General features: G+C 37.4%; 1 protein-coding gene across 1 annotated transcript; it reads right to left on the minus strand.

The window, feature by feature from the left end:
• Window positions 1-4,548: 4,548 nt before the first annotated feature.
• On the minus strand, window positions 4,549-17,604 carry hcn5 (hyperpolarization activated cyclic nucleotide-gated potassium channel 5). Its single transcript, XM_087803862.1, has 10 exons — window positions 17,407-17,604; window positions 15,844-16,030; window positions 13,174-13,278; window positions 11,687-11,824; window positions 9,813-9,974; window positions 9,640-9,733; window positions 8,529-8,656; window positions 8,267-8,413; window positions 6,762-6,999; window positions 4,549-5,114 (listed from the first exon to the last, which is right to left on the minus strand). Exons 1-10 carry the CDS (start codon window positions 17,601-17,603, stop codon window positions 4,942-4,944), a joined length of 1,569 nt encoding a protein of 522 aa, XP_087659988.1. The 5' UTR covers window position 17,604; the 3' UTR covers window positions 4,549-4,941.
• Between the last annotated feature and the right edge of the window lie 817 nt (window positions 17,605-18,421).

Raw genomic sequence — 18,421 nt, forward strand, 5'->3', positions numbered from 1 at the left:
CACCTCAGCGGCGGAGAATGAGACCGGTGACCTCTGACCTCTGGAGGCATGACGTCTAAAGCTCGCCGTTGTGCAGATGAGAGCGTCCATCGTGGGAGCAGGAAGTGAGACGGTGTGTGGAGCAGCTCCCAGCGGAGATGATTAAAACTCTTTTCACTGTTTTGTTTCAGGTCATTACAGGAACAAAACACACTAAAAAAGATGCATGGCGGACCAGGTTTAATGTTGTCATTATTTTCACAGACCAGCCTACAGGTAAAAACAAATGACCTGCATAAACCAAACATTAAGAGCATAAAAAAAACACAACTCAATATAATTCTGAATCAGCAGGAGGCCCCGAAACGTCGGTCAATATAGAGTTTTTGTTTAACTCATTTTCTCTTATTTACTTATGTTGTTTAAGTAAACTTGACCGAAATTGTGTCGTGAAATTATTCACATGCTTACATGACGTTGGAGACATTTTAGTTTTTTAAGCAAACAACAAAATCAACACAAAATAAATAAAACAAGTCATATTTATATTGATATTTATATATATTATATATTTCATTTAAATAATTAATTATAGACCATATGTATTTGATTCCAATAATCTGATAAATAAATAAATATATGATTCCATGATGTTCATGCTAAAGTCATGCTACATTAAGTAGCATGTATATGTTCTGGCTATTAAAGGAAAATGTTTCTCTAAAGTCACGTAACGTACAGTAGACATTGTATATTAGTAGTTTGATTAGGTTTAGGTTTTTGTCACCAACTCGTAACACATAATATATAAAGAAACTGCTAAAATGATGTTGGGTTGTTTCTTTTTTCAACTGTAACGTAAAGGAATTTGCACTGAATGCTACTTAGCTTAGATAGTGGCTAACAATGCTAGCTGTAGCAACACTTCATGCATTTGTAAATAAAGAAATGTAATTCTAATGTAAAAAGAATACAAATGGAAAATGTGTTTTACAATTACTGTGTATTACTTTAGTAATTGAACTCTAAATATTTCTTCTTAAAGTCTTTGTTCATTTGAATATATCTTGTGTTTATATTGAAAAATGAAATAAATTGATGGGAAATTGAAAACATGTTTAAAATAAAGAAACATAAATTAAACAATGAACCATATTTGACCTTTAGTTACTTCATTTATTTATTGACCTGGCAAAGCCTTTTATGCGCGTCATCTCACAGCCAGATTTATCCCCACGATTAAACTGACAGAACATAACTCGGTCTAATGCGATTGACAAAATGTAGCCCGGAACCTTTTATTTTTTTTAAGTCTATGGAAACAGGATATTAATATTTGAAAATTTTAAAGAAATCTCAGTTAAAGATTAGGAAAAAAAGTGACCTTTGTGACGTTTAAAAAGTGGTAATTAATAAAACCTAAAATATATCCATCCATATACTTCAATAAAAACAAAAGTGTTGACTACAAAAGGTAATCTTGATTATTGTTTAATTAAATGTATTTTATTTAATTGTATTAACTATTAATTTATATGCCATTATATGGTAATATCTCTACTTTTTTTTCTTTTTTTTTTTTTTTATCTCTTTTTCATTTCATATGTTTTCTTTTCTTTTTATATTTGTAATGCTGCCACAAAACATCTTTGTGTTTACAACACTGGCAATTAAAGTTGCCTGATCCTGAACTATTTAATGAAAACATCAATTTAAAAAGAACATCAACACTTTATATAGTAAACACAGGTTAAAAAAAACATCTACAACAGAATTGTTTTACACAATGCTGAGCAGATACACATATACACACTTACACAACGTATATCTCTCCTTTGACAAGCTTCTCCTTTGAAAAATGAGGGGAGTATTTCGGGGAGCTCTTCATCACCATCTCACAGAGATGTCCATGCGTGACCCTGGTCATATGTTCACATCCTGACACAAAGATGGATGTGACACTAGAGCCGAGTCCCTCGCGGCTAATAAAACATGCGCCGTCTCTCCTCCGTATGTGAACGTATATGTTCAGCTGTGACCCTCTGCAGTTGAGCTTGCAAATCCCCCAAAATGCATCTGCTTTTGGTAGTTTTTCCGGCTTTATAAGGAGACAATAGGAGACGTTTACATCCAAATCTTTATGGAAACTGTTGAGCCATCAGATCCAATCATCTCCTCCGACACGACTGCTAGCACATCCTACTCTCTCTAATTAAAGCCGGTGTTCCGTCGTGCCCCTGAGCGGGGAACAATGAACCGACCGAGCTTACGTACAGTCTTGTTAAGATCCTGTTTGGTTGTGTAATTATCTTTTTGAGGCATGACCTCATTGTTCGACGGGCTTGTGTGTCGGCAGCAGCTGCTGCTGCTGCAGGAAAGGCAAGAAAGTTTTTCATCCTCCAAGTCAGACGAGTCCAGAAGCAATCACGGAGACGATCCTGGGAGCCAAACTCAATGGATTAGACTTAACCGTGCAGTGCTTTTTTTTTTTTGTGTTCGCTTCAGAGGCTTTGTGAGCGATTTGTTGACGCTCGCCTCTGTAGGAGGCGTCGTTGAACTCTCTTACAACAAGGATTTAGCGAGTTTTGTTGCTTCAATTAATGGAAATTTAAACACAAATTAACCTATTTAAGAAACTTTTGTTTGTAGTTTCTCAAATTCCAACAGACACAGTTTCAACCCTGTGTTCTGTTGCTATATAGCAAAAGCGATATTGGCTAAAAACTATTCCAGTAGAACATTCTTTTCAAGATGAATTTGGCCGGGAATACAGAGATAAAAACTTTCCCGCTACCCTTCATCCATGTTGGTGTTCCTCCAACTCGCCTAATCCCAACACACCAACCAGCTCCAACATTAGAAAACCCCTCTTCTCTCTTTTCTGAAAAAAAAACAAATTGGGGACGGACATCTGTGAAGTTTATTTTTAGGAACGAGAGACACTCCTGCAGCCGCTCGGAGCCAGGCTTGTGTCCACTCGTCGCTTTTTGAAAGTGATTCAAGGAGGACAAAACCACCCCATGTGGTGTAAACAGTTGCTTTTTTTGTATTGGTGTTTGAATGGAGAATGTTTCAAGCTACAAAAGAAATACATTGAAATGGATGTTAAGTGTTCATTTTACTAAAATCTGCATTGTTTGCACTATTGTAAAATGTATTTTAAAATGCTATTTATTGCAATCAAACCAAGAAATGTAATACTACACACAGCACAATAGGGGATTAGTTACCGGGCCAGACAGTGAAATACATATTTTATAGAATTTGTATATTTATTTTTATACCCTGAAAAAAACTGAACAAAATTCTCTCCATCATCACAAGACTGTTTTAAATGAGTTCACGAATGCTCCTTCCCAGGGGCAGAACAAATAGACTCAAGGACTCATTCATTCCTCAGGCTATTAAATTGTACAATTCTGAATTCGGGGGCAGGAGTGGAGTTAAAGTATCTGGATGTTCTGTTCTATGTTAGTCTTTGTATCCTTCGTCTTTTTTATTTTTCTTTGATCTATGTTATTTATCTTTAGACTTAGATTGTATCATCTTGTTCTTTCTCTTTATTTCTCTTTGTTCTTTTTCTTATTTTATTTTGATTATTTTTTATGAAAAATTGCTGTATTTGCTGTGGCTAGTTGGAAAAAAAACGGAAAAAAAGGAGACCTCCTGAGGGATCAATAAAGTTCTACCTTACCTTACCTTACCTTACCTTAAAGAAGCTTGTTTGTGGGAATTTTAATATTGCTTTTTGAGTATTTTTGTTACGGAAACATTTTTTTCTGTACTTGTTCCTAAGGTTATGTTTTGTGTTTGCCACACCTTGAAGCTGAAATTGACTCTAGAACGCGACCCAAAACCCGGTCCAGTAACTACATCTGCCCTCTATCTGTTCTCACATCTCACCAATAAACTAAGGAACTGACTATTTATTGACCTTTGACTAATCATCCATTGTGTTGGTGATCTTTTCCTGATTATTGTCAAAATAATTGTCCTTATTTCTTATCAAATAGTTTATTGGTTTACATTGGAAATCTATTTCGCTACACAATATTGTCTTTTTACATCACTTTTTCTTTGCTTACAATTATTTGACAACCCTCAGCAGAATAAAACTACAGATTGGGAAACAGGTAAAAGGGTAAATGTATTTTACAATATATTGTTTTAAATGTATAGATCCTTAGTGAAAATAATGATCCTTTCTAAAATCTGGACCAAGATTTATGTTTATATATGTTATTTTTTTTAATGATTAATCCTGCGTGTCCTTCCCTACTATTCTGTTCTCACTTCACTGGTTACCAGTCTGGAACCAATCGGGACTCACTGTTCCAGTCCGTGTTCTCATATCTTGAATTTAGCCGTAGGTGCAATTCTAAAGGTTAAAAAATCTTTCTATCCAGGCTTTTATTGACTAAACTGTGTGGCACACATGTCCCTAAAGAGCTACTGTTAAATTAAAACCAACAGAAACGTCAGATCTTTACTAAATTCTTTATTTGAAAGGAATTCCACATGAGTGATTTATTTTCATGGTAGGATCATGTGATCATTTGTAATGTGACAAATAGATAAGAAAACACACTAAATAGCTACATTATTGCTTTATATGCTGAAAATATTCATGAAGTATGTCGAGTTTTTGTGGCTCTTCTTCCTCCTGCTATACAACAAATTAAATACAAAACATCGTAATTACATTTCAAGATTAATACATTGGCTGAAAACATGTATATGCTTGAATATTAAAGGCTGAAATTGGATCTATAGGTTTGAGATACCCGTGTTTGTAATCCAGTATACGGTGTATTGCTTTTTCAATCAAAGTCCTTTTTTTTGAAATCGCATCATTCAAAAGGCGGCAGTCAAAACTATCCTCAACGCTTTTTGGGGCGTTTTCTATTCCCACCATTATTAAGTCTCTAAAGTGCAAATCAGAGCGTTTTTTTAAAAGCGTCTTCACACGAGTCCGCCGTCGGAGTCGAACTCAACCCGCTTCTCCAACTCCTTCCTGACGTCCGGGAAGCTCAGCAGGGCCTCCTGGAAGTCCAGCCAGGTCAGAGAGTAGCACTGGCAGTCGGTCAGAGCCTTGGCCGTGGCCAGATGTTTGCCCGTGGTCAGCACACATGTCTCTGGTGAGCACACAGGAAGAGGCGCAGGAGCGTTGGTTAATGAGCGGCTGAAAAAACTCTGCTGACGGGGATGAGGACTGACACTTAATCCCAAATTAAATAAGCAGACGTAGCCGAGTTGTTCTGGGAGCTTAAGTCTCAACACGGAGGATTCGGGGCCAAATAGATTAGAGACGACTTCACTTAAACCCCAAGAATTAAATTCCCCAAAAGATTCATGTTCTAATGAAGCGACGGGTTGCGTGGAGAGTTAAAAATGTCAATCATGCACTCGCTAAGCACTTGTGAATTTTCTCGTCTGAATATTTGTATTTGTCAACATTGAACGACTTAACCCTTGTGTTATCTCTGGGTAAAGGTGAGGCCTGATACCAAATGTGTATTTGGTATCCCTTGTTTTGCCTTTGGGTCAAGGTCAACGACCTCCCCGTACAAAATACATATGCAGTGGTGGAGATTGTTCATCTTGACCGATAACACATTTGTCTTCAGGTCTTTGGATCACCTTGACCCTGAGATAACACAAAGAATTAACTAAACACAACCAATATAACAAAAAAGGTTTCGCGACGATCAAGTTATTTCCCAAGCAGAAGGAATCTAGAGCCTTAAAAAACTTGAATAATATAATCTACATTCATCCTCACTGCAACGTTTGTCAGTGTGGGAAAATCAAAAACTAAAATCAATGCCACTTTTTAAAAATTCCATTAAGGTTATAGATTGGTTTAAATAGTTTTGTAAGATAATAGAGTATCCCTTATATTAATGTAAATCTCGGGGTCATGATTCGATTTAATTGTTTCTCAATTCAAACATGATTCAGTACATAGTGTGTTAACAGGGCAAATTATGGAACCAAAACTATTAGGTTCATAACGATTATTATTGGTTTGGTATGGTATCGTTTTTATCCCAAACCAGTGACAAACCACTTCTTTTATAGCAATGCCAAATTTGTGCTTAAAGAATGAACTCATCCATATCTATATTCATCTGCCTGTAACATCTATCTTGTATTGACGCCTCGACGAGAAGAATTGTTCCGTTAAAAAAGAAAAAAAATCTATATTTTTAAACACGTTTGTGGTTCGTTCAAAGAATATAAAGTGATATAACCTGGAAGTACTCCAGGTATTATTGCGAGTAGACAGTATGCACTCTGAAAGCACTCGTGATATTTACCCAGAATACATTGGAGTAATTACATTTTGACCTATTAGTCTAAAAAGGAACTGATTAATCTGAAGATAATCCCAACCCTTAGTCGATATGAGGGGCGAGAAAATAAATTAAGAATTTTGGAATATCACTTTAATTGATTGTGCATGAGACGACGTGCACGAGGGGCTTTGCCAGGCAATGGGTAGTGAATCACTGTCATGACATTTCAAAAAAATACTTTAAATGTTTTTTATATTTTGCTAAATTGTTGCTAAATGTGTTTTGGCTCACAACGTCTATTACCTCAGTGTGGCGCACCAGACGGCAGTGGAAGGCTACTTATGAATCTATTTTTTTTGGAATACTGTTTCACTTTTGCAAAGATTTATAGACATAGATTCTATCCAAAATAATTTGGCCATGAATGTGTCTCTATTGGAAAAGACTGGTGCTTCTCAATCGCTTCCAAGTACTGCGACGTACCTCCAAAATGCTCTCCATCGCACAGCTCCCTCTCGCACATGTCCATCTCCACCAGCACCTGGCCGTGGTCGATGAAGAACATGCGATCTCCTGGAAGGTTCTGCCTCACGATGACGTCTCCCTCCTGGTAGACCTCGTAGTTCAGCCTCTGAGCGAGTGTTATGATGAAGTTGTCGTCGATCTCCTCGAACATGGGCACTTTTCTCAGCAGCCGGCTGCACATCACCGTCAGGATTTGCTGCAGGAAAAAAGGGAAAGAAAAAACAAAAGTTACCTAATGTAACTACAGTTCTAGGAATACGTGACTAGCCCTCTAACAGACCAGAGTTGTCGAACTCAATCATTGAAACGACCAAAATCTTTTGGCCGTCAAGTTCTCTGGCCTTTTTTATTAATGTACCTAAGCTTAGCTCAAGGCTACCACGTTTCAGAAAATGACAAGAGTTAGATATTAGTGTCGTGACGTCCTTGGCTGAAAGAAAATCGAATTACAACTTTATGAGCGATGGCCTCACATTCATGTCAGCTATAGCGTCACAAACCTGTCCCTTTGACAATGTCTTACGACTAAAATATAATTAAATAATGATATATTCAACTATCAATTTATCTTTAATTCAAAATTAAAATGTTTTGAAATTTTGTGGGAAAATAGTCTACATCTTATAGAGGAAATATTTATGGCTGTCAATGATTATTACTCAGGGAAAGAGTTTCCTCAGGGTCAAGGTGACCCAGAGGCACAAATGTAATGTTTTATTCTTTTAATTGTGTTTGTTATATCCCTTGTGATGTCTCTGGGTCAAGGTGAACGACCTCCCTGCCTTCCATAAATACATATGAAGTGGTGGAGGACCCAGGGACAACACAAGGGATACCACATAACCCATTTGTTCGGGTCAACATGACCCACGGATAACACAAAGCTTCAACTTGCCATCTTAAATTATCTGAAGACTATTAACTGGGTGAGAATCTAAATCTAAATTAGTTTTAAACCATCAATAGATATGACACCAAATAATGAATAATAACAAAAAATACATTAAATAACATGCATTTGAAACATATAACCAAGTATAACCATGATGATGAAGGATTCAAAGGCAGACAGAGCGTTAAATAGAGTATTGGATGGGTAAATAAAAGTGTGGGAAATTTGGAGTGTCGAATGGTTTAGGAAAGTGCGACTGTCAAACTGAAAGTACGACACTTGGCAGCTCTGCTTAGCTTTAAACTCCTTTATATGTCCCAATATTAACAACATCGTTACTTAAACTCCCCCATTTTCAGCCAATGATCCGGTGGGGCACATAAAAATGATCGGCGGGTCTAGCTTAAGAGCTACTGTAGAACCAAAGGTGAGATGAAAGTCATTAGAGGGGCTGACTTGTCAATTCTATTTCTATCTATAAAGCTAAAGGTAATGAAATGAGGAACACATTGAAACACATTGAAACACATTGAAATATCTTCTAATGAAGGAACATTCAAATGAAAAAAACCTCTTTCAGCGCCGACGACACCGTTGCCATCACGTCTTTCTCGTCGAACCACTTCCCCCCGTAGCGAGCCTGGTAGTAGTTGCTGATACGAAGCTGCAGCTCCGGAGGCAGCTTCATGAAGGTCATGTAGTGTTCCAGGCGACTCATCTGGGAATACACAACCTTTATGTGGCCGATCGTTTGTAGTCGTAAAGTTTAGCTCTAAGTGTGAAGATCATGGATCAAGATGACAGTTATCGATCGAGGTGTCATTCATACAGACCTTGCTCTTGTACTCCTTGGCCGCTGGGTCTGTATTTGCGATCATGGCCGTGGCATTGGCCACGAGGACGGTGTACATCAGACACCCTGAGACCATGCTCACCATGACGATCCACATCTCAACATAGTCTGAGAAACACAGTTAAACTTGATGTTGAAAGATGACTTTGTAATAATGATTTACTGTTGTGATTGTTTTTTTGCCTTTCATTCAAATATAGCAAAAATATGTTTGATTATATTCATAATGAATTCATAGATGAAAAAATGTATGTGTTAATAACACACACAGAGTTAAACCCGTTTTTAATCATCTTATACAAACAGATTTGTTTCCATGACATATTGCCTTATTTACACTTTATGCATTAGCTCTATCTCTCTCTGTGACCCCAAGATTTTGATGAAATACATTTAGGGGGGGCCTAAAGGGTGACCATACCAAGAATAATTATATTCAAAACTTCAAAATAAAAGCTCTTCAACTAGTTCAACACAAAATTGAGAGCCTCTGCTTTGTGATGTCATGAAATGCTTGAGTGAAAATGGTATTTTTACAATTAGAAATGTTGTGTATTTGACATTTTCTGGTTGAATATTACAGTTTATACCGGAGACTGAGGGCTGTGTGAAAACTATATATAGACACAAATGGCCATTTTGGATATGTCTGTTTCTAATATACAATATAAAACGTGATTAAGTAAGTATGTAAGTAAGTAAGTAAGTCATTTTTATTTAATGTATATAGCGCTTTTCCAGACCAGGGTCACAAAGCGCTTTAACAATCAAACAATCAATAAAGTATATACTTTAAAGATCAAAACACAACAGGAGTTCCAGAAAATCAAGGAAAAGCCTGAACAAATAAAAACGTCTTAAGATGTTTCGTTTTCTTTTCAAATTGTAGATAAGTTAATGACTAAAAAAACATACTTTAGCGACTGATACTCATTCAAAAACAACATTTTAAATGATCAGTGCATTTCTGGACAAGAACAAAACAAAAACAAGATGGAAACCAAACTCATACTAAGATGATTTACAGGTTATAATGTCCACTGCTTGTATATTTTCCAACTTAAAATTTAAAAATCGAATCTTCTACTTACTTGTCGGCGCGTCCATTGAGCCGTAAGAAAGTGCGACCATCTGAGAGAGAGCACGGAAAACACCCCACGAGTACTTTACGATAACTGTAGCGTTCTGGAAGAGTTTTAAAAAAGAGAGAAAAACACATCAACACAAAAAAAAATGTGGCTACAAACACTAATATGTGATTTACCATCAGGTTCTCCTTTCGAACCCAGCAGTCGGAGGGAAACTCCTCCAGCATGGGAACGAAGTACTGGATGCAGCCGTTCCAGTGACACAGCAGGAAGATCATCATGAAGAGCGACAGGACGCGAAAGAACAGGCGGACCACTTCCAGGTTCGCATTAGACACCTGCCAGAGATCACAGCGGTTAATAGGAGCCATTTTGATTATACAATCTAACATATTCTGGCTTTCGTTTCATTATTTGTGTGCTACTATATTATTTTACTCAAACAAAAGCAGTTAAAGGATGTCTAGAATTAATAATGAATAAAGGTTTCTTGGACAATGCTTGGATTTATCTGGACTGAAATGAGATAAACAATTAAAATTCTGCTTAATGATGAATACTGTGAATTGGAATCTTGTACACGGGATTTAAAGCTGTGATATAAAACAATTTAAGTTTTGTAAACTTTCTTTTGGGATGGTCAGCAGAGAAGTGTCTCGCGTCCGTGATCCTAATCCGACTTTTCCAATTTTATATTTTGCTGTTTCAACACAACCAGGCTTCTACCTTGACCCCTCACTGTACCTTTGACCCAGAAGCAGATGCTCGTCTGCTGACTCAAGCTTGTCTCTGACATTTTAAAAACGTCCTGATCTTTGTGTGTATTTCTTTTTGAGAATCCTGTTTGTGCAGAGTCAGAGCGTACACAAGTGCACTTATGTCTGGTAAGATAGAGGCTTCAATAAAACATTAGATTCTTGAAGATGATGCTAAGGTTGTGCAAGTCCACAGCTAACAAAAGACTACAAATTCTACCCAAAACACACAAAGACTATCTCTGGGCTGCACTTAACTAACGTTTTTATTTGTTCAGGCTTTTCCTTAAATTTCTGGAACTCCTGTTGTGTTATCAGTTTTATCTTAACCTTTAAAGTATATACTTTATTGAATATTTTTGATTGTTTAATCGCTTTGTGACCCTGGTCTGGAAAAGCGCTATATAAATACAAATTACTTACTTAGCTTACTGTTAAAGGTTCAGAATGTTTTTTTTACCAAGTTTGAAATTTGTTTAAACAGTGCAGTAACAGATTAATAAAAGTGGATACATCAAACCGAGTATGAAATTGTACTCCATATCATCAAATATTTGCCTATAACTAACATTTTGACGTTCTTTTTTTTTAAATGATTGATAATAATTGGATTAATTGTTAAAAGTCGTGAGTCAGAAGATACACTGACGCAACAAGAGCATTTATGTTCTTACAATGTTGTCTTGGCTATTAAGAATTTTTAAATCTGTAGGTATTTTTAACTGTGTTTTGCTTTTGACTGTTCAAGCGCTTTGTGACCCTGGTCTACTAAGGCGCTTTACAAATAACTGTTAATTACTTCCTTACAAATGTAGACAACAAAACCAATAAATGACTGTTAGGACTTACACTAGCCTTAATATGGATAGTTGTCAAACAATAATGAAAACAACAGAAAGTCCACAATGGTGTCAGGATCAATTCCAAGTTGGTCACTAGAAGAAAACACTGATCTACCAGAAACAGTAGCTGCTGCTGCTGATGCCTGTCAATGCACCCTTAAGCAGTATCGATGTCTTCTTCAAGGACACGACATACGGCAACCCTGCTCCTCCTCCATACCAACAATAGCATGTTGTCATCTGAGACAGGAGAGATGCTTCTCATCTTATATTTAGAAATAAACATGTGTGTGTATTGATCAAAAGCTGCTTAAAACCCTCTTCTGAGTGTTGCATTCGTAAGAAAATATCAAAGTCAGGGGCGTCACCTGAGCCACGTCTGGAGAAGGTAAGGCTCAGGTTGGGAGGAAAAAGTCGATAGGATTACGTTCAGTATGAGGACGAGCGACTTACTTTCTCCACCTCGTTGAAGAACCGGACCAACCGGGACACCCGAGCCAGTCGGATCAAGCTGAGGATTCTCACAAACATCAGTATCCTCATCATCTTGGTGGTCTTGGACGGGTTGTCATCGTTGTGGTACTGCAGGTCCTAGAAACAGATCACAAGATTAAATAAAACTTCTCTCCGTAACTTTAGCTCTTTATTTTTGCCAAGAAAAAATCTTCTCAATAGTAAACACTTAATTGCTTTATCATGAATTGTTGTGCGTTTTGTAGTTGGACTAGTAGTTGAGAACATTTTAGCACATATTGGTTATTTATTATTGTGTCACGTGAATTGTTTTTACATTTGCTATGGTTGTGTTTAGTTAGTGTTTTCTCATATCCCTTGTGTTGTCTCTGGGTCAAGATGAACGACCTCCACCACTGCATATGTATTTATGGACGCTTGTAGACCACGTTGACCTTGAACCGAAATACAACCGAATACAACAAAAACATGTTTTCTGACCTTTGGATCATCTTGACCCTGAAATAACACAAGGGTAATTGAGATTCATCTGTATTTCTCTGGGTGAGTCAATAAAAAAAAATGGAAGTAGCGTACATTTTTTTAAAGTATAATTGTTGTGGTGTTTTAAAACGTACATTTTTGTGTATTTTTTGTTGTGTCTGTCAACTGCTTTTTGAAACTTTTTGAGCTCTAGAAAGTTTTTTATAATAAGTAATGTATTCATTTCTTACATACTTACCTAATATCTTTAAAAGTCTGTGATGTATGTTGTAATGTTGAGAAATATTTATTTTTCGTGTCAAGAAATTAGTGATCAACTATTTCTTGTCTTTGGTGTTTTTGTCTTTTATAGTCAAGTTTTGTGTTTGTCTGATGTGTAAGGCTACATGTGGTGTATTATTGTTGTTACAATCAATCTTGTTGTAATGTTTTGTCAAGTTAGAAATCTAAGCTAACTCTTTCACTTGCTTAAACAAAGGATAGAAATCGGATCTGGTTTAAAGATACACATTTTACTTGTATACAAGTGAGAAAGAACAACACAGAGTTTACATGTCTGTGGTTAAGTCAATCTGATAATCATACTCAGGACTTTACTATCATGTTTTGTGTCATTTATTCACTTATAAGGGGAACACCCTGATATAGAGGCACACTCGCACAATTTGAAGTACTTAATCATGTGTATGTTTTAAGAATGAGGGAGGAAACCGGAGTGCTCGGAGTAAACCCACACAAGCATGAGGACAATTTTACAGAAGTTACTCTTTGTATTGTTGTTTCTAAGGAATTTGTGTGATTTAAGGGGTTGAGTCGAAGGCTTAAACACACACTTTATGTTTCTCTCTCTGGCTTGTTTTTTTGTCTCCTGCTGTTTACTTTCCATGTTTTTATTGCCTTTCTCTTTCATCTCCGACTTTCTCTGCAATTACTTTCCATCTCTTTATGAAACATCAACACATACTCGGTCTGTTGGTTATTACCGCAAACAACAGGATGTATCCGATCGGGAAAGCAGCAATAACGTCTGGGATGAACCATGTCCTCAGGTAACACACCCGGATCTGCTTGATGTCCAGAATAGCTTCCTGCGAAAAAAAAAAAAGACCACATCAGCACCGAGGAAGACGCTCCACATGTGCTCAGACATTGTTATGTATCCTGCCGCTATCAGCGAGAAACTTCAAGATTCTGGTACCATTGCCTCAAATATGTATCAGTGTAGATACTGTACTGTAAAAATATTTGCTTTTTTAAGGGCTGGCACTATTATCCCAGAGGAAGATCTCCAGAGGGGATTAGCATGATCGCTGATATTGTGTCGGCTAATTCTGGAAATGAACTCTTGGCCACGATTTAACAGCTTCGTCCATTTTCTTACCCTTATTTATGGTCTTGAGGGCAGGAAGTTATGAAAGTAATTTCAACGATTATACTTCTGAAGGGTTAGATGGATTAATAAAGAGTTTCAAAATGGTTGTAGTGACTTAAAAAGGCTGTATTTGTGTGGATGAAAAGATCTGATTGTCACGCTGGTGGAGGTTGACCAGAGACGTCCAGGAGGCTGTGGTCGGGTTGAGAAAATAGAAGAGATATTATAGGATGTTTCTCAGTTTTCTTGAGTTCACCATAGTTTTTGTTCAGAAAAGAAGAAGAAGGAGGTTTTGGAAAGACGGAAATGTGGTTCTCCTTTTTAGACTTCTCCCTTCACTAACTCCCCTTTCTAAGGAAAATATTTTTTAAAGTCCCCAAAATACTGGACTTGTACTTCTCTAGACCAGTCTCGAAAAACCACATTTCTGGACTCTGGTTCTCTGAGCCCGGATTGCAGACGGCATATGGATGCTAGCTTGCTAATGTTGGCTTGTTGTACTAATTAAAAAATGCAAATAAAGACAATGAAACGACTAAATACAAATACCAAAAAATTCACCAAAAAAATACCACAGAGAAACTGTACTGTGATTTTCTATAGGGTTGAAGTGATACGGATGCACATTACAGAACCTTAAGTCTAGGGTCATGGTCCTCATTGGATAAATACAAAGATAGGGGCAGTACGAAGCGACAAATTGGACTCTGTCGTACAAACAACACGACTCAAGTTGATTTTGGGAATGCGAGATAATCATTTATTCCCTTCATTGACTCTTGCTCTTAAGTACTTAAGTAGCAATTTATTCCAGTGCACTTGCAAAACAAGCTGCATGAGCACATTTGCTTGCAGCCCTGATGAATGACTTCTGGGGTCTGGTTTCATATTTGCACAAGTTGCACATCAATTTGGAATCGTGCGTAACAAGGAACAAATGATGTCACTTAATGTGCGACTGTAATGAGAGCTATTTATAGAATATGTGTCCTGAATAAAGCGAACACAGGGTTCATACTATAGGAATTACAATGTTTGTTTTGTTGTCACGTCACTAGCAAGGTTTTGAAATAGTAGATTATTTTCGAGTAATGATTCCAATGTGTTTACAATAGTGAGACAGTGCAGTGTGTTAATTGTTTAGTTGATAAACTGAAAACGGTAATTTAGCTAATCTGTTAGCAAAATGTTTGCTAAAGAATGATATCCGCTTAAAGGAGCTTGTACAGGTTATGTTTCTCTTGAAAACTTTAATCGATATAGTAATATTTAAAATGATCTAAAATGATCTTTAGAACAGGTTCTATGCTGACATTACAGGGCACTTCATAAGCACAGCAATGTGTAGTAGACATGCTAACACTAGGCTAATTCTAAAATTGCACTAAACCACTTTATTCAACGTCTAAAAGAAAATAATCAACTGGCAAACCTTTGCAAAGACGCAAAACATCATTTCAATTGTATTTCTAAGTAGTAGAATTCAGGGGATATTTATTGTCGTTGTAATTCAGAAATAAAGGAGAAAAGATTGTTTGTTGAGCTAAAGCATTAGCATTAGCTAAGCACAAATGACACACTCGTGAGGGAAACAGTGAGGCCAAAATGTCAAAGTCAATGTTTCTATTGCCTTAAAGTTTATTTTTGAATTTTAACACCAACTTTTATTTATAGTTTATGCATCCTGAAGACATTTGTTGGTAAAAAAAAATTCCATCTTTGTTGTTCAAGTCCCGTTTGAAATCAAGAATTTATTGATTTTTCCTTTTCCTGCGGCTGCACCTGCGCCTCAGCTCCAAACAGTCATTTCACAAGGTGTGTCTCTGATATGTTGCACCTGCTTTACTTTGCAAATGTGCAGACTGGTACCTCCATGAACCAGCCCCCCTGAGTATGTAGATACTGTCCAGTTCAAAAAGCAGCATTAGACAGTAGATGGTAGGAATGGCATGTAATTGTAACACATATATTTTTATACAGGTAGGATATATCACAAATTTTCTTTATAATTAGATTAAAACACAGAACAGAAGATCCCGTTGACCCTGGTACCACATCTGACTTATAAACGCCATCATGACCCATGGAACAAAAAATAAAGCAGCAGGTGCCAATTCGCCTCATTCCCCGAAGCTAAAGCGACGCAGATTGTTAATCTCGCCTTTCGTGTATTGAGTAGATTACAGATGGGGGCCAGAGATGGATTTCATGTGCTCGTCTGCTCCAGGGATTACAGGCGCTTCCAGATTGTGTCTGAAAATAGCGGCGCGGTCACTCTCACCTCGCCATCCTCCGTGATGATGCCCATCCGAAAGTTGAGGGCAACGTCGATCAGGAACAAGGTGTCGGAGAAGACGTTGAAGCCCTCCCAGGCCATGCCGCTGTCCCTGTCCAGGAAGGCGATCTCCATGGGGATCCCGATGAGATTCAGGAAGGTGATGGCCATCATGACCATGATGTAGTAGCTCCTACAGTGATGATTGGCGGGTTAATAATACGCTGCAGATGCAAGTCAACTCCACATTGTGATCAGTAATTGATAAACAAACTCATCCGTCAGACTCGAGTGACGCCGCCTTCTCTGCTTTCACTCGAGAAGATCTTCTTACGCTCGTAGTTTTCATAACACAGGGCGCCAGTGTGCCTCATCACAATGGAACGTCAGTGGGAATGGACACTTGTATAACAGGAGACATGCTCCGACCTTTGAGGCGACCCAAGCTGACTCATCAGTTTAGAAAAATGTAATTACCTGGTTCAAATTAAATGGATCTTTTATAGCCTTTTATAGCATTACTAGAGCAGTTTTCCCGTAGTAGAAACCTACATTTGAAATCTTTAGATTTTACTTGTGCGTTCTGTTATTATTCATAACTTCGCAATTGATTATTGATATGGAAGTAAATCAGTTAGAAGATTAAATGGTTGAATTTAATATTTAAATTGTTTAAATATTGACTTATTTTATGAAAATGTATTTTAGAATTTGAATAATAATACTTTAAAATAATTAATTTCAATAATTTGTAAGTAAGTAAGTAATATTTATAGAGCGCTTTTCAAGACCAAGGTCACAAAGCGCTTAAAAAATTAAAACAAAACCCGATAAAATATATTCTTAAAAAGTCAAGACACCACAGAGACAAACACAGGAGTCTCAGAGAATCAAGGAAAAGCTTGTATGAATAAAAGTGTCTTAATCCAAATTTGAATCAGAGAAATAATAACATATTATGAAAGAAATAGCCATCGGATTAGAATTACATGGAGGTAAAAGATTTAAGGATCGGATAAATGTGAGTTCTTCTATTAGAGCAGGTCAGAGGTTTTGTATCAAATGCATATTTAAATTTTTATTTTGTTGTTTTAAAATAAAATAAAATAAAAAATGCTACTCAGTATTAAACTTTATTTAACCATAATATAATTGAATCCCTGTCTACAAGACCTTTTATTTCATGTCTTGTTTTATATAATAACTTATTACTAATTATTTAAGAATTAAATTATGTTTAAATCAGATCTTACTTCTTGAAATTGAAATAATATTGTATTTACATATTAAACAAAACAACATTTATATATATATATATATATACAGTACATATATAGTTTCAGCTTTTATTCATTTACTTGAAATATCCTATTTCTGTCTGTCTGTATTTATTTCTAAGAGAAAAAGACGACTAAAAAGGTAAATAAACAATAAGATTCACACTTTTTAATTGACAATACACACTTTAACTAAATCTGATATAACATTTAATAGTTTTCACTTTTAAGCCTGTCAATCATTTCCCAAGTGACGTAAAACTATGTGGAGCGTGAGTGAAGGAGTGTCTACCTCATGACGCTGAAGGGGTGAATGACGAAGATGCCGCTCTGCAGCTGACGCATGCACTCCTGCTCCACGGCCACCTCGCTGCCGTACATGTACAGCGACTGGCGGTTGATCTGCGGCAGGAGCAGGGCTCTCCATCCACAGGTGGCGGTGGTGCACCCCGCCCTGGGACCCTTCACCTTCGCCATGGCTGCCCTCATTTCAACTCCTCGCACTGGGCCATCCCCCGTATCCCTATTTAGACCTCCCGGTCCCGATGTAGCGTCCCATGAAGTCTCCGAAGCTCTAGTGAGCGCGTGGAGCGAGAGCGAGTGGCTATAAAGGCTTTTTCTGGTACCTCGCTCCCTCCCTCCTCCTCCTCCTCCTCCGCCTCCTTGTCTCCTCCCCCATGATGCTCCTCTTCTTCTTTTCTTTTCCTCCCAACTCATCAACTATTCAGTATCTGTGTCTCATCCCTCATGAATCATGTCAGGAGGGTAAAGTCCAGCCCTCATTAATACTGGACTCGGTGTGTGTGTGTGCGTGTTGTATGTGCATGTGTGTGTGTGTGTGTATGATGGAGGTGCTCCCTGCTGGTCCTAAGGAGGGATGTAATTAAACCCCGAAGTGTGTTACCTGACGCGGAACATACCGGCAGAAGTATCGGAAACAGATAAGCAAACATCACGGCCCCGTGGGACGGCGCGCCGAAGAGGTGGAATAATGGAAAGCAGCTTCATCTTTTGAATGCAGCCGCATGACGAGGATTAACGGGGGGATCATGTCGGAGGGTGATGTGAGTTACAGGCGGCTTAGAAACAGGAGATGTGTCTAATAAAGTGGAGAATACTTGATGAGATTATAGGAGGATTTCTGGTGCGGTTGTGACTATGAATATAAGTATTCGTGGCATCAGAGTGAACCTAATGGTGATGAGAAAAAATGATGTAAAAGCATGAACAGGTTTTTTTGGTACTTTTTCTGTGACATTATAGTCTCAGCATGGGTTGGTTGAAGTTGAACCGTTAAGGCAGGAAGG

Source organism: Callionymus lyra, chromosome 12, assembly GCF_982586985.1.
Source record: "Callionymus lyra chromosome 12, fCalLyr1.hap1.1, whole genome shotgun sequence".
Taxonomy (NCBI): Eukaryota; Metazoa; Chordata; class Actinopteri; order Syngnathiformes; family Callionymidae; genus Callionymus; species Callionymus lyra.